This window comes from Xenopus laevis, chromosome 5L, assembly GCF_017654675.1.
Source record: "Xenopus laevis strain J_2021 chromosome 5L, Xenopus_laevis_v10.1, whole genome shotgun sequence".
Taxonomy (NCBI): Eukaryota; Metazoa; Chordata; class Amphibia; order Anura; family Pipidae; genus Xenopus; species Xenopus laevis.
The window spans coordinates 14,235,787-14,250,771 of record NC_054379.1 but is presented as its reverse complement, the minus strand read 5'-3'; the positions used below and the strand labels follow the sequence as shown (position 1 = coordinate 14,250,771).

Here is a 14,985-nt window from a genome sequence, read left to right as displayed (position 1 = left end):
ACTCATGGGATGCGGGGAGCTGTCATGGGATGCTGGGAGCTGTCATGGGATGCTGGGAGCTATAGTTTAGAGACTGTTACGGGATGCTGGTAGCTGTAGTTCAGAGACTCATGGGATGCTGGGAGCTGTAATTCAGAGACTCATGGGATGCTGGAAGCTGTCATGGGATGCTGGGAGCTGGCATGGGATGCTGGGAGCTATAGTTCAGAGATTCATGGGATGCTGGGAACTGTAGTTCAGAGACTCATGGGATGCGGGGAGCTGTCATGGGATGATGGGAGCTATAGTTTAGAGACTGTTACGTGATGCTGGGAGCTGTAGTTCAGAGACTCATGGGATGCTGGGAGGTGTAGTTCAGAGACTGTCATGGGATGTTGGAAGCTGGCATGGGATGCTGGGAGCTGTAGTTCACAGACTGTCATGGGATGCTGAGAGCTGTAGTTCAGAGACTCATGGGATGCTGGGAGCTGTAGTTCACAGACTGTCATGGGATACTGGGAGCTGTCATGGGATGCTGGGAGCTGTAGTTCAGAGACTCATGGGATGCTACAAATGTATTGTTATTGCTACTTTTTATTACTCATCTTTCTATTCAGCTCCTCTCCTATTCCAGTCTCTTATTCAAATCAATGCATGGTTGCTAGGAAAATTTGGACCCTAGCAACCAGATTACAGAAACTGCAAACTGGAGAGCTGCTGAATAAAAAATGAAATAACTCAAAAACCACAAATAATAAAAAATGAAAACCAATTGCAAATTGTCACAGAATATCATCTCTACATCATACTAACAGTTAACTCAAAGGTGAACAACTCCTTTAATAATCCTGCATATTTTATTTATATATATATGTGTGTGTGTGTGTGTTCTATTTTGGGTTACTGATCTATTTTGGGTTACTGATCTGTCGCAGATACAATGTGGTGAGTTCAGTGTAGCGTTTGGGCAGCCAGCAGAGGCCACTCACAGACTTTGTAAGGGGACAGCCTGTTTGTTTTACTCTAGTGGAATGTTATTGAGCTTTGTCTGCTCTGTATCTCCCAGCACTCGGGGTACTCAGTGTGTCATTCCTATTGTGCTGCCCTGCCACAGACAAACATCATTATTAATATAACATATCAACATACACAGCACCAACATAGACCGCAGCGCTGTAACGTAGATTTTGAATTTACAAAGGCAAAGAATAGAAGAGGCCACCTTCCAGAGAATCCAGAACTACAACCCCCAGCATTGTGTGGCAAGCAGATAGACCCCAGTGCAGACCCATAATGTAACCGGACACGTACATGCAAACATACACAGTACATTGCACATACAGTTAGGCCCATAAATCTTTGGGACAGAGACAACTTTTTTTTCTAATTTTGCTTCTGTACATGACCACGACAAATTTTAAATGAAACAACTCAGATGCAGTTGAACTGCAGACTTTCAGTTTAATTGAGTGGGTTGAACAAAAAGATTGTATAAAAATGTGAGGAACTAAAAGTGGCCATAGACGCAAAGATCCGCTCGTTTGGCATCATCGCCAAACGAGCAGATCTTTCCCCGATATGCCATTAACGAGCATGGCTATACCGTATGGCCGAACGATCCAATTACGATGTGCCGTGGGCTCCGGCGGGATCAGTCGGGTCAAAATCAAACCTGACCGATCGACCAAACGAGCGATCTCCGCCGGACGAATGATGTCGGCACATGCCACACACGATCCGAAAATCGTACGAATCCTCGATTCGTACGATAGGATCTGTGTGTCTATGGCCACCTTAAAGCCTTTTTTTAATACAATCACTTCATTTCAGGGGCTCAAAAGTAATTGGACCATTGACTCAAAGGCTATTTCATGGGCAGGTTTGGGCAATTCCTTCATTATGTCATTATCAATGAAGCAGATAAAAGCCCCGGATTTGATTTGAGGGGGGGGAGGTGCTTGTATGTGGAAGATTTTGCTGTGAACAGACAACATGCGGTCAAAGCTCTCCATGCAGGTGAAACAAGCCATCCTTAAGCTGCAAAAACAGAAAAAAACCCATCCTAGAAATTGCTACAATATTAGGAGTGGCAAAATCTACAGTTTGATACAGAGAAAGAAATGAAATCACTGGTGAACTCAGCAATGCAAAAAGACCTGGACGTCCACGGAAGACAATAGTGATGGATGATCACAGAATCATTTCCATGGTGAAGAGAAAGCCCTTTACAACAGCCAAACAAGTGAACAACACTCTCCAGGAGGTAGAGTATCCATATCCAAGTCTACCATAAAGAGAAGACTGCATGAAAGTAAATACAGAGGGTGCACTGCAAGGTACAAGCCACTCATAAGCATCAAGAATAGAAAGGCTATATTGGACTTTGCTAAAAAAAAAAAAAAACATCTAAAAAAGCCAGCACAGTTCTGGGAAAAAAACATTCTTTGGACAGATGAAACCAAGATCAACCTCTACCAGAATGATGGCAAGAAAAAAGTATGGAGAAGGTGTGGAACAGCTGATGATACAAAGCATAGCACATGATGTATAAAAGATTTGGGGGGCAGTGTGATGGCTTGGGCATGCATGGCTGCCAGTGGCACTGGGACACTAGTGTTTATCCATCATGTGACACAGGACAGAAGCACAAGAATGAATTCTGAGCTGTTCAGAGACACTGTCTGGCGTTTCATAATGAACCAAAACATACAGCCAAAGCAACCCAGGAGTTTATTAAAGCAAAGAAGTGGAATATTCTTGAATGGCCAAGTCAGTCACCTGATCTGAACCCAATTGAGCTGCATTTCACTTGTTGAAGACTAAACTTGGGACAGAAAGGCCCACAAACAACAGCAACTGAAAGCGGCTGCAGTAAAGTCCTGGCAGAGCATTAAAAAGGAGGAAACCCAGAATCTGGTGATGTCCATGAGTTCAAGACTTCAGGCTGTCATTGCCAGCAAAGGGTTTTCAACCAAGTATTAGAAATGAACATTTTATTTTCAGTTTTTAATTTGTCCAATTACTTTTGAGCCCCTGAAATGAAGGGGCAAATTCACTAAGATTCGTAGTTGCACCAGGCGTAACTTCGCCACACTTCGCCAGGCGTAGTTTCGCCAGCGCTTCGCAAATTCACTAAAATCCGAAGCGAAGTTATGCTAGCGAAGGCTAATTTGCATACGGCGCCAAATTCAAATTTCAATGGAGGAATACGTATCAGCACTACAAATGCCTAGAAAACCTTCAAAACATCAAATAAAATTTTTATTTTGCCCTACACATGTGCCCACTGTCTAGTTAAGTTGCCATGAGTCAGGAAATGTAGGGGGGAAGGAGGGGAGCACCAAAAAAATGTTCGATCTTTTTCAGCCTATCACCCATAATGTAGAAAACACGCCAGCGTTTTTTGGGACTTAGAAAAAATTTTGACTTATTTTGAAGCAATCCCTATCTACTCTATTGCGCTTCTCCTGGTCTGAGGTGGCGAAGGAAGTCTAGCGTAAAAGGTAGCGTTCAGTACACTGCGCGCGTTAGTGAATTTGCGTAGTTACGTCGTTAGCGAAACTTCGCCAGGCGTAAGGGTGCGAAGTAACACTAGCGAAACTACGCCAGCGTTCGTTAGTGAATTTGCGCAGTAATGAAAATGCCAATCGCTAGCAAAGTAACGCTAGCGTTCGGCGCTTCGGCGCTTAGTGAATTTGCCCCGAAGTGATTGTGTTATAAAAAGGCTTTAGTTTCTTAAGTTTAATGCAATCTTTTTGTTCAACCCACTGAATTAAAGCTGAAAGTCTGCAGTTCAACTGCATCTGAGTTGTTTCATTTAAAATTCATTGTGGTCATGTACCGAACGAAAATTAGAAAGTTGTCTCTGTGGGCCTAACTGTATCTCCATTGTTAGTAAATATGCCTCTAAGTCAGAAGTTTTCAACTAGACGCAGTGCTGGGGAAATCAGAGGAAGAGAGAGTGTATGGCTGGCACCCAACATGTTTCCCCCCCTGTATAGGTGCTACACACAATGTATATTACTGACATGGCATCAAACATGTAATAAACAAGAGACTGGTCAAGGAGATCTGCAATGCTGTCTGTGCCGCTCTCATTAATCCTGCGATGAAACTGCGCAGAGAAGTGAATGTATCCTGCATCCCGGGCTGCTTTGGTGACTAATGATGAGATCATGGAAAGGCCAGAGATGATGCAGGCGACTGCACGAGGAAGCTTTCTCTCTATAGCTGCGCACTTCTACCGGTCCCTATAGAAAAGGACCACCCCCACTGCAGAGAGAAGGTAATTCATTCTCACTTGTACTGCCTTGTCTCTCGCGCTCTCCCCAGAGCAGCCTACTAATGGCTTTTTCACTAGGGATGCTATTGTTCTATTGCCACAACTTCTCTGTGTGTCCATCTCTTTAACTTTCAAGGTTGTTTATGGTATTCTTAGTAAGGTACAGGAGCCGCCTGGGGAAACGGCATTCTTTCTATAGAATATATATAATATATGTTGTACTATTTAATGAAACCGCTTACGTTCTGTTAAAGGCAAACTATCCCCCCCGAACAATGTAGGTCTCTATAAAAAGATATTGCATAAAACATCTCACATGTAAAACCCTGTTTCATGTAAATAAACCATTTTCATAATAATATACTTTTTTTAGTAGTATGTGCCATTGGGTAATCATAAATAGAAAATTGCCATATTAAAAAATAAGTGCCACCCCCTGGGATTGTAGGATTCACTGTGCACACAAACAAACCATACATGGTAGGTCACATGAGCAAATTAACCGACAGAGTTCTGTCTTTTGCTTCCACACTTCTTCCTGTTACAGTTAGAGCTGCAGTATTTCTGGTCAGGTGATCTCTGAGGCAGCACACAGACCATCACAAAATGGTGGCTCAAGGCAAGAGATTTAAAAGGGCAATATTTACTTAAATATATATCCCAGTTTGGTAAGATTCTTTAACATGTCACTTAATATGATATAAACTATCTGTAGCTTAAGTATTCATTTTGGGTGTAAAGTTTTCCTTTAAGTGTGTGATTTGTAGCTGTGCTCTGATAAGCCTCATGTCAAGATAGAGCCACACTCATCAAGGCCAAACTCCAAGCAGTCATAGAGGCCAGTTTCCAGCGATGATTTAGTTTAGCGGTTCCCAAATTGTGGGGCTGGCCCCACTAGGAACTTCTTGCATGCCTCTCAAAACCCATGTTGAAGGTCTGTAAGAACATGATTTTGGTGAACACTTATTTGATGGCCTAGATAGCTATATCCGCTGAATTGCTTCTACAGTGGTGTCTTTGTAACCTTGTTATACCAAGGGGCAAGGGGCAGCCTTTCCAGTGTCTCCTTTTTTTTTTTATATATACAACCAAAACTTGCCTCCAAGCCAGAAAAACAAGCACCTACTTTGAGACCACTGGCACCAAAATTCAAGTGAGTCACTGGTTTGGGATCACTGCTCTAGAGCCGGGGTGCCCAAAAGGTAGATTGGGATCTACCATTAGACCTTTAGCTGATGATCAGTAGATCTCAAGACACTGTCAACCAACAGCTTGTCTAAATCACCCTCCTGTTTTATGCTTTTCATTCAGATAAATTTTTTATGTTAAGGTCACACAAGAAATAGTAGTTTGTTAAATATAGCAATATACATTTACTCATAACACAGAAACCCCTAATATCCCCATCACAGTTACCTGTTTCTCCAAAAAGTATGAATAAATGCCACTTTCTATGCTGAAATCCAGCTGTTTAACAGTTCTTCTCTTTCTGCATCATTTGTAATCCTGGCAGGGAAGAAGGGAATAAAACACTGATGTTACAAACTGTAACAACTTCTCTGCAGCTTACAGACAACATGCAGGAACTACATAACCCACAATGCATTGCACTCTGATGTTCCGTTCCTTATTGAAATCACATGTGCAGGGAATTGTGGGGTTTGGAGGATGCAGGCTGAGGACAGATGGCTGCTGATACAAAGTAACAGTAGTCAGTCAGCAAAGTAGTCAGACAGATCAGCAGAAGAGCAGGGGGCTAAGCTTAAGGAACTGTTAAAAACCATTACAAATCATGAAATGTTGCATATTTTTTAATTGATGTATATTGCAAATTTGCTTGAAATTATGTTTACTTTTCAAAAAGCTTAAGTTATGTTTTTGTGGAGTTCCCCTTTAAATAATATTTTCAATGGAACAGAATGCTAACAATAATGGGAGAACATCACTTAAAATAGACCTCACATTAGTAAAGTATGGCCACTCATCTACTAGAGAGATAGTCAAGATCTAGAAACACACATGGAGACCAGGCTCCAAAATTAGTCCTGGAAACAATTGCAGAAGCCAGGCTCAAGCTGAGATCTAGAAGCTTCCACTAATATCCAGGTTGTAAGCCAAGACCTAGAAGCACTGATTGAGACCATTTAGTAGCCATCAATTTATTCTTGCTCATTGGACTTCAGTCTCCTAAAACATGTGCCAAATAGACTCAAACATCCCAGGTAACTGAAAGGTGTAGTTAACAAACACGGGACTTATTTAGGCTATGAGGTGGTTAAAGGGAAAATAAGTACACAAATTTGCCTAATGAAAGAAATTGTAGTTTTAAGCAGCATTTCAATATACTGCTGCTGGTTGGTTCCTATCCTACAGTGCAGTGTGCTGAATGACGCCGGCTCCCCTGCACAGCCTGGGAAAGGCGGCAGCAAGAAGTGGAACAATGGCGAGGCTAGCAGGGTTTTTACAGAAATTTTCAATAAAGTAACCAGAAACACATCTTTTTAAAGCACATTCCTTCTATATCTAAAAGCATTTAATGCACTAGCACATTCTTGTTTTTTACATTGTCTCCTTTAAAGTTATTTGCATGTGAAATAGCTATTGAAAGTGTTTGTGTGCCCCTTTCTCTACTCCTTCTGTAATGAATGTGTATTGGAATGTTGCTTAGAATTACTTTTTCTCTCATTAGGCAAAATGTCATAAATGAGTTGACACCCCCTTTAAAGGGGTAGTTCACCTTTAAATTAACTTTTAGTATGTTATAGAATGACCAAGTCTAAGCAACTTTTAAATTGGTTGTCATTATTTATTTTTTGTAGTTTTTAAATGATTTGCATGCTTCTTAAAACTCTTTCCAGCTTTCAGATGGAGGTCACTGACCCCATCTTAAAACAAATGCGCTGTACTGCTAGAAATTGTTATTGCTACATTTTAATACTTCTCTTTCTATTCAGATCCTCCCCTATTCATATTAGTCTCGTATTAAAATCAATTCATGGTTGCTAGGGTAATCTGAATCCTAGGAACCATATTGCTATAATTGCAAACTGAATAGAAAGCTAAATAACCCAAAAACCACAAATAATACGAAATTAAAACAAATTTCAATTTCCCAGTTGCCCATGGTCATGTGACTTGTGCCTGCACTTTTGGAGAGAAATGCTTTTTGGCAGGCTGCTGTTTTCCTTCTCAATGTAACTGAATGTGTCTCAGTGAGACATGGGTTATTACTATTGAGTGTTGTTCTTAGATCTACCAGGCAGCTGTTATCTTGTGTTAGGGAGCTGTTATCTGGTTACCTTCCCATTGTTCTTTTGTTTGGCTGCTGGGGGGGAAAGGAGGGGATGATATCACTCCAACTTGCAGTAAAGAGTGATTGAAGTTTATCAGAGCACAAGTCACATGACTTGGGGCAGCTGGGAAATTGACAATATGTCTAGCCCCATGTCAGATTTCAAAATATAAAAAAAATCTGTTTGCTCTTTTGAGAAATGGATTTCAGTGCAGAATTCTGCTGGAGCAGCACTATTAACTGATTCATTCTGAAAAATTTTTTTTTCCCCATGACAGTATCCCTTTAAGCCTTAAATTGGTAATGTAAGTTTGTACTTCTTGGATTCCTCTGTTACGAGCATCTATATGGCACCCATCCAGCCTGTTATTGGAAGTCTCTTTCCCATTAGAAAAGGCTGCGAGTAAACAAGCAATTTTAAGGCAGAAAATAGCTTCTGCTTCTGTCAACACAATGTTTATTTTCTCTCTCAGATAAAAAGTTCAGTTTTCTGATATTTGTATCAAGATAAGTCAGTAAACAAGATTAATACAGTGTGGAACGGGTTGTCAGCAGCCCAAGCTAAGGAAATAAGTTGCCTGTACTCTGAGCATTCTGTAAACTGAATAAAAATGTCAACTCCACCATGAGATAATGTGATCATGGTCCTGTAACAAAGCGTGACATGGCCCCGGCTACTGGTGTAGAGAATGGATTACTGTATTGCACGGGCACCCGCAACACTACCATGAAAGCTCATCTTCGGATTAAAGGAGAACTAAACCCCAAAAATGAATATGACTAAAAATGCCATATTTTGTATGATGGACTTATTGCACCAGACTAAAGTTTGAGCTTGTCAATAGCAGCAATGATCCAGGACTTCAAACTTGTCACAGGGGGTCACCATCTTGGAAAGTGTCTGTGACACTCACATGCTCAGTGGGCTCTGATTGGCTGTTGAGAAGCTAAGCTGAGGGCTCGTCACTAATTATCCAGCAGAAAATGAGCTTCCCCTGTAATATAAGCTGATGCTACAGGTTTGCGGATTATTAAATTCTGATGCTAATTGCACTGGTTTCTGTGCTGCCATGTAGTAATTATGTGTATTAATTACTAATCAGCCTTATATTGTAACATTTCTATTCTATGTGTACTGTATATTGTGAGTGGGTCCCTAAGCTCAGTAAGTGACAGCAGCACAGAGCATGTGCAGTGAATCAGCAGAAAAGAAGATGGGGAGCTACTGGGGCATCTTCGGAGACACAGATCTTTACTGCTAAAAGGCTGTGGTTGCCTTGGGCTGGTACAGAAGCACAAAACATCATGTACAATATTTCTAGCTACTTCTTTAGTTTCACTTTCCTTGTCCTTTAAGACAATCTGTAATCAGTGTCCCGAAACCATTACGTTAAATTCAGCCCCCCCTCCCCATAATTATTATTCCTCTACTGTATTTGAAGCAAAGGCGTAAATATATTGTGTATATATTTATATATATATATAATTTTGAACCTAGTGCTGATGGTATCTTCTTTCCCAGCAGATTACGAGTCCAGGAGCTAGCAGCGCTGAGAGGCTGGTCCACTTTAGCCAAGATCCTCATCATCATGAGTGAGTAATCTCTGTCATTGCTTGCACTTGTCTTTCTACAGGGCACGGAGTCTGCTGCTCAGCTGTGCAATAGGCCTTCCAGTGGGTTAATGGGGCAGTTTATTGTAAACTTTGTGTCTTTTAGAATGCCTAATTCAAAGAAACTTTTCAATTGGTCTTCATTATTTGTTTTTTTTATCATTTTTTTAAATATTTTTCTTCTGACTTTTCCAACTTTCAAATAGGGGTTGCTCACCCCCATCTAAAAGGCAGATGCTCTGTAAAGCTACACATTTATTGTTATTCTGGCCCCTCTATTCCTATTCCAGTCTCTTGTTCAAATCAATGAATGGTTGCTATGGTCATTTGGACCCTATCCTGGATCGGCTTGTAGTATGAAGTGTACTGTACAAAACCAAATTGAGCAATAAAAAACATAGTAAAAGTTAAATTTAAGTTGAATAACCCATTTACTGATAATCGGGGGGTCTGGCATGTTCATGCTGAACATTTACATAGGTTTTTGTTTGGGTTACTATGAACCTGTGCAGTGGACAGGACCTTTTATCTGAATGCTGCAGTTGGTCTTTTTTCCCCACTATCTTCTAAATGTTGGAGGGATATAGTCTTGCAGGACCTGCCCTCCTCTGACATCACCATAAGGCAGGGGCTTATTTTTGAATTCCAGGCTTGGAGGCAAGTTTTGGTTGTAGTATAAAAACCAAGTGAAGTGCCAAACAGAGCCTCCTGTAGGCTGCAAGTCCTCATAAGGGCTACCAATAGTCAAACGCAGCCCATAATTGGCAACCACAGGAACTTTTTGCATGCTTGTGTTGTTCTCCAACTTTTTTTTACATTTGAATCTGCCTCATGGGTAAATAGGGATGCACCGAATCCACTATTTTGGATTCGGCCGAACCCTTCGCGAAAGATTTGGCTGAATACCGAACCGAATCCTAATTTGCATATGCAAATTGGGGTGGGAAGGGGAAAACATTTTTTACTTCCTTGTTTAGTGACAAAAAGCCACGCAGTTTCCCTCCCTGACCATACTTTACATATGCAAATTAGGATTCGGTTCTGCCGAGCAGAAGGATTCGGCCAAATCCGAATCCTGCTGAAAAAACCCAAATCCTGAACCGAATCCTGGATTCTGTACATCACTAGTAAAAAAAGATTGGGGAGCTCTGCCAAAGAGGTAGCCTTTGGGCCAGTTTGGTCATGGGTTGTGAAATTCCTGACTAGCTCATTACTGATAGACAGGCCTTTCCTATCTGGGCACACTCCCAAAGATTTGTATATTGAGAAAGTGGGATGATTTAATCTATGCACCTGATCAGTCACCAATCCAAGCAAAAGCCAACAAGCAGATCTAGTGTAGTTAGTACCCTGGTGAGTAAAGGTGGCCATAGACGCACAGATAATATCGTACAAAGCTAATTTTCGTACTTTATTCTGTGCGTTTATGCTGGGAAAAGAGCCGACCAATATCGGCAGAAGTCTTGGATATCAGTCGGCTCGTCAATCGGGCTGGACGGAAAATTTGATTGGGTGCCTTTGAAGGCTTAGAGTCCTGCAGCGGGTTGGTTACTTGCGGGTTACCCACAAAAACCTGCGGGTTGCAGATAGAAGTTTCGGGAGCGGGTATAGACACAGGTTGGCGGTTCTCCGGGTTTGCAGGTTGTGGTTCGATTCACGGGTCATCTCAATAGGGAGTTTTACTCTTTTTTTCGGATCACGGTAACTTCTAATGATGTCGCTTCCGGTTTGCAATGACAGCAATTCCTGTTTCATGATGGTCGCGGATCGGGTTGCAGATAAGGTAGTTGCGGGTCTGGTAGCGGGTAAGTATGCGGGTCGGGTTTAACAAATTGGTTCCGCGCAGGACTCTAGAAGGCACCCAAACGTCGGCCATTGTTATTGCTGAATCGTCAGATATAGGTAGAATTCTATTGTTTCTCTCTGTATATTTGATGATTCAGCTGTACATGTGTGTGTTGAAACGAATGATCTTTCCTGGAAACATCTTTTCGTAATTGTTACATCTATGGCCACCTTTAGAATAAGCAATCCAAGTGTTTGAATTGGGCGAAGTTTCTAAGAAGGATAGAAGCTCCATGTTTCAAACCTCAAGTGTGATAAGCCAATACTGAGGGGGCCAAGTAAGTTGAAATGTAATGCAAAACTTGTTTTGCATTACAAGTTCTGCATTGTGTGTCTGTGTATGTCTGAGTGTGCTCCCAATACCCTCTGTGATCAGTTATGTGCCTCTGTATATAAGAGGAATTTTATGAACTGCTTTCAGTACTGCTAATTCAGTTTACTGCTATTGACCTGCCCTGTATACAGTATGTTATTTAACCTGCTTGTTCAATAAATCATTACTGTTCCTTTAAGAGCCCCGTGCTGCCAACCTATCCATGTAATGAAGTCATAGGAATCTATAATTTTTACATACAGCCAAATACCAAACCTTCCATAACAAGCTGTGTTTTGGGGATAGATGCCCTTAAAAGGAAAAGTTAAATTCCCTGCAGGGTGTAACCTATAGTGAGTGCAGTTGCTTATGTTGCACCCTAGGGTGCAGCTTCCATGAAAATAGCACCATTCTGGGGTAATTTCTCTCTTATTTCTGACAATTACACAGGTATCGCCTATACCCACAGGGCACCCGCCTGCTCAGTTGCTCTATTGGCTGGTGTAATAGATTGCTTTATACAAATACAGGTATGGGACCTGTTATCCAGAATGCTTGGGACCCAGGATTTTCTGAATAATGAATCGTTCAGTAATTTGGATCTTCACACCTTAAGTCTACTAGAAAATCATGTAAACATTAAATAAACCCAATAGGTTGTTTTTGCTTCCAATTAGAATTCATTTTGAGGGTTATTTACTAAAATCCAAATGTATCTCATTATTTGGATTAAAAAAAAAAAACCACGACCAAACTCCCATAGCCGATTTGATCTTCTTTATTATTTAAAAAGCTCAAATTAATCGGTTCAGGGAAAAAGCCAAAAAAATGTTATGAAAAATCGTATCATATGGTTTTTTCTCTTGCTTTTCCTACCAAATCATAGAATTTTTTAGAGTTTTTGTCCGAAATGTTGATTTTCGGACTAAACCCAGCGCAGACCACAATCACTTCCAATTAGCATAGGGACCTCTGTCTTCTACACAACTTCAGCAGGTCTGAGATGGCAGATTTTAGGATTCGGGCTTAAATACATTTTTTAAAAAGGTGAGTTTTTGGAAAAAAAAAATGAAAAATATGAGTTTTTCCCAAAAAAGCCTGACCAGAAAAAATCCAGAGTTTAGTAAATAACCCTCTACATGTTAGTTTGCATCCAGTAAAGGGACTTATTTCCTTTTTCTCTGTAATAATGTTTTTTTTAAAAATTACAATATAATGGAGTCTATGGGAGGGCAGCCTTCCCGTAATTTGAAGATTTCTGGATTATGGGTTTCCAGATAACGGATCCTATACCTGTAGATGATTCCATTTAGTTCAAGCAGAACAATGAAAGCCACAGCTCTTTCGAATACGTCGCCTCAGCCTGTGTATCATTAATTGCCATTAATTAAAGCAATAAAAGGGGAGAAGGGGTGGTCACATGATTAGTATTATTTCTCAATGTCCAGTCTCTAAAGTCTTAACACACAATTCGCTTTCATTCTTTTAATGCGTCATCATTTTCTGAACAAATCTAGTGTCGCTGCCGCAATCCTATAAGAGCTATCGATTGGGGGAGGTGGAAAGTGGGTCACATGACGTTTAATAAATCTGTTTTGAAAACTGGTGTTTTTTTTTTTTATTTTGTTTTATGGCCTTATTGTTATCTGTCCTTTGGGACTGTTAATTTTATGCAAAAGGTCAGAGCACTTTACATCCCGTACAAATATAGCCAGTTCAGTGGTTAAACGCAGGAGCAATTAATTACGCTGTGCGTTGGAATAAGATACGCTTGACTGGCGAAATAATGTGGATGTCAGACTTGGAGTTTCACAAAGCGTTTGACTGGGTTCTGCATCTGAGATTAATGGCCGGCATCAATTCTCATGAATTTACAGCTATAACAAAGAGCCTTTTTGGTAACTGGTTTATAGCAAGGAATCTGTTATGCAGGGTGGGGGAGGGGTTAAGGCTAAATTCGGCTTCAATAGGGCAAGAATCTACCGCCAGATAATTCCCCAAACTTATCTGCTGAGATATAACACGCTCTTAAAGGGGTGGTTCACGTTTAGCGCAGAGACATATGCTCAGTTTCGGGGAGATATAGGGGCAAATTCACTAACCTGCGGAGATTGCCAGCGCTGGCTTTGCTCACCTCGCAACACTTCGCCGGAGGTAGATTCGCCAGGACAACGCTAATTCGCAATTGCAATTGCAAATTGTCTCAGAATATCACTCTCTACTATGTTAATTTAAAGGCGAGCAACCCCTTTAAAGGAGATGGAAAGGCTAAAACTAAATAAGCCTTATCAGAAAGGTCTATATAAATACACCAGTAAATCTTTACTGAGTCCTCTGTCAAAAGAAACACCACATTTCCTTCTATTGTGTACTCATGGGCTTCTGTATCAGACTTCCTGTTTTCAGCTTAAACCTCCAGGGCTTGGGCTTGAGCATGCTCAGTTTGTTCCTCTCCCTCCCTTTCACCCTCCCTGCTGTAATCTGAGCCCAGAGCTATGAGTGAGCAGGGCGAGGCTCAGGCAGGAAGTGATGTCACACCAAGCTAATATGGCAGCTGCTATCCTAAACAAACAGCTTTTAGAGCTGTTTACTCAGGTGTTCTGCAGAATAAATACAGTGTTATAACTTGCACTATTGCAGCTAATCTGTTGGCAATAAATGGTCTCTGTAGCTTTCCTTCTTCTTTAATAGCTAGTGTATGGGGGACTTATACGACGGCTGCTCAACCAGTATCTATTAGGCAGGTTACAGAGCCCAGTCTTACCATAAAGATGTTGTCCTCTCCCAACAGGTCTCCCTAGCCCCACAGTATGGTCTAATCATCAACAAACAAATGGATAGGTAAAGTCACATGTTGCATAGGAGCAATGGGCAGTTTTATAAGAGAATGGCCCCAGGGCCGTACAACCTTAATGGGCGCCCGTTCCCTTGCTTAAAGGAGAACTAAAGCCTAATTAAAGAAGTAAGTAGAAATGTTGTACATTATGTTTTGTGCTTCTGTACCAGCCCAAGGCAACCACAGCCCTTTAGCAGTAAAGATCTGTGTCTCCAAAGATGCCCCAGTAGCTCCCCATCTTCTTTTCTGCTGATTAACAGCACATGCTCTGTGCTGCTGTCACTTACTGAGCTTAGGGACCCACTCACAATATACAGTACACATAGAATAGAAATGTCACAATATATTTAATAATCTAATATTAAATATTAATATTAAATAATCTGCCCTGTAGCATCAGTTTATATTACAGACAAACCTAATTTTCTGATGGATAATTAGTGACGAGCCCCAAGCTTAGCTTCTCAACAGCCAATCAGAGCCCACTGAGCATGTGAGTGTCACAGACACTTTCCAAGATGGTGACCCCCTGTGACAAGTTTGAAGTCCTGGATCATTGCTGCTATTGACAAGCTGAAACTTTAGCCTCGTGAAATAAGTTCAGTATATAAAATAAGGCATTTTAGCCAAATTAATTTTTAGTGTTTGGTTCTCCTTTAAATAAACTCACAATATATTCATATTGGGCATGTATCAGACGGCAAAGGCAAACCTAATCTTCGCCTCCGTGTTTGACTTGATTACAAATCCAATAAATGTTAGTCGTTTGGGCTGCACTTTTACATGATTGCAAATCCAATACATAAGGCTAAATGGAGACCAGTCTT

General features: G+C 41.0%; 1 protein-coding gene across 7 annotated transcripts in view; it reads left to right on the top strand.

Annotated features, from left to right (window-relative positions):
- Window positions 1-14,985, top strand: part of gpatch2.L (G-patch domain containing 2 L homeolog) — a 93,546-nt gene that overhangs the window by 44,589 nt on the left and 33,972 nt on the right. For 6 of the 7 annotated variants that reach the window (XM_041562546.1, XM_018262599.2, XM_018262602.2 and 3 more), the window contains exon 6: window positions 9,076-9,146. In XM_041562546.1, the coding sequence (XP_041418480.1) occupies window positions 9,076-9,146 (71 nt within the window). The remainder of the gene's footprint in view (window positions 1-9,075; window positions 9,147-14,985) is intronic. The other variant, XM_018262600.2, reaches the window with a different exon arrangement.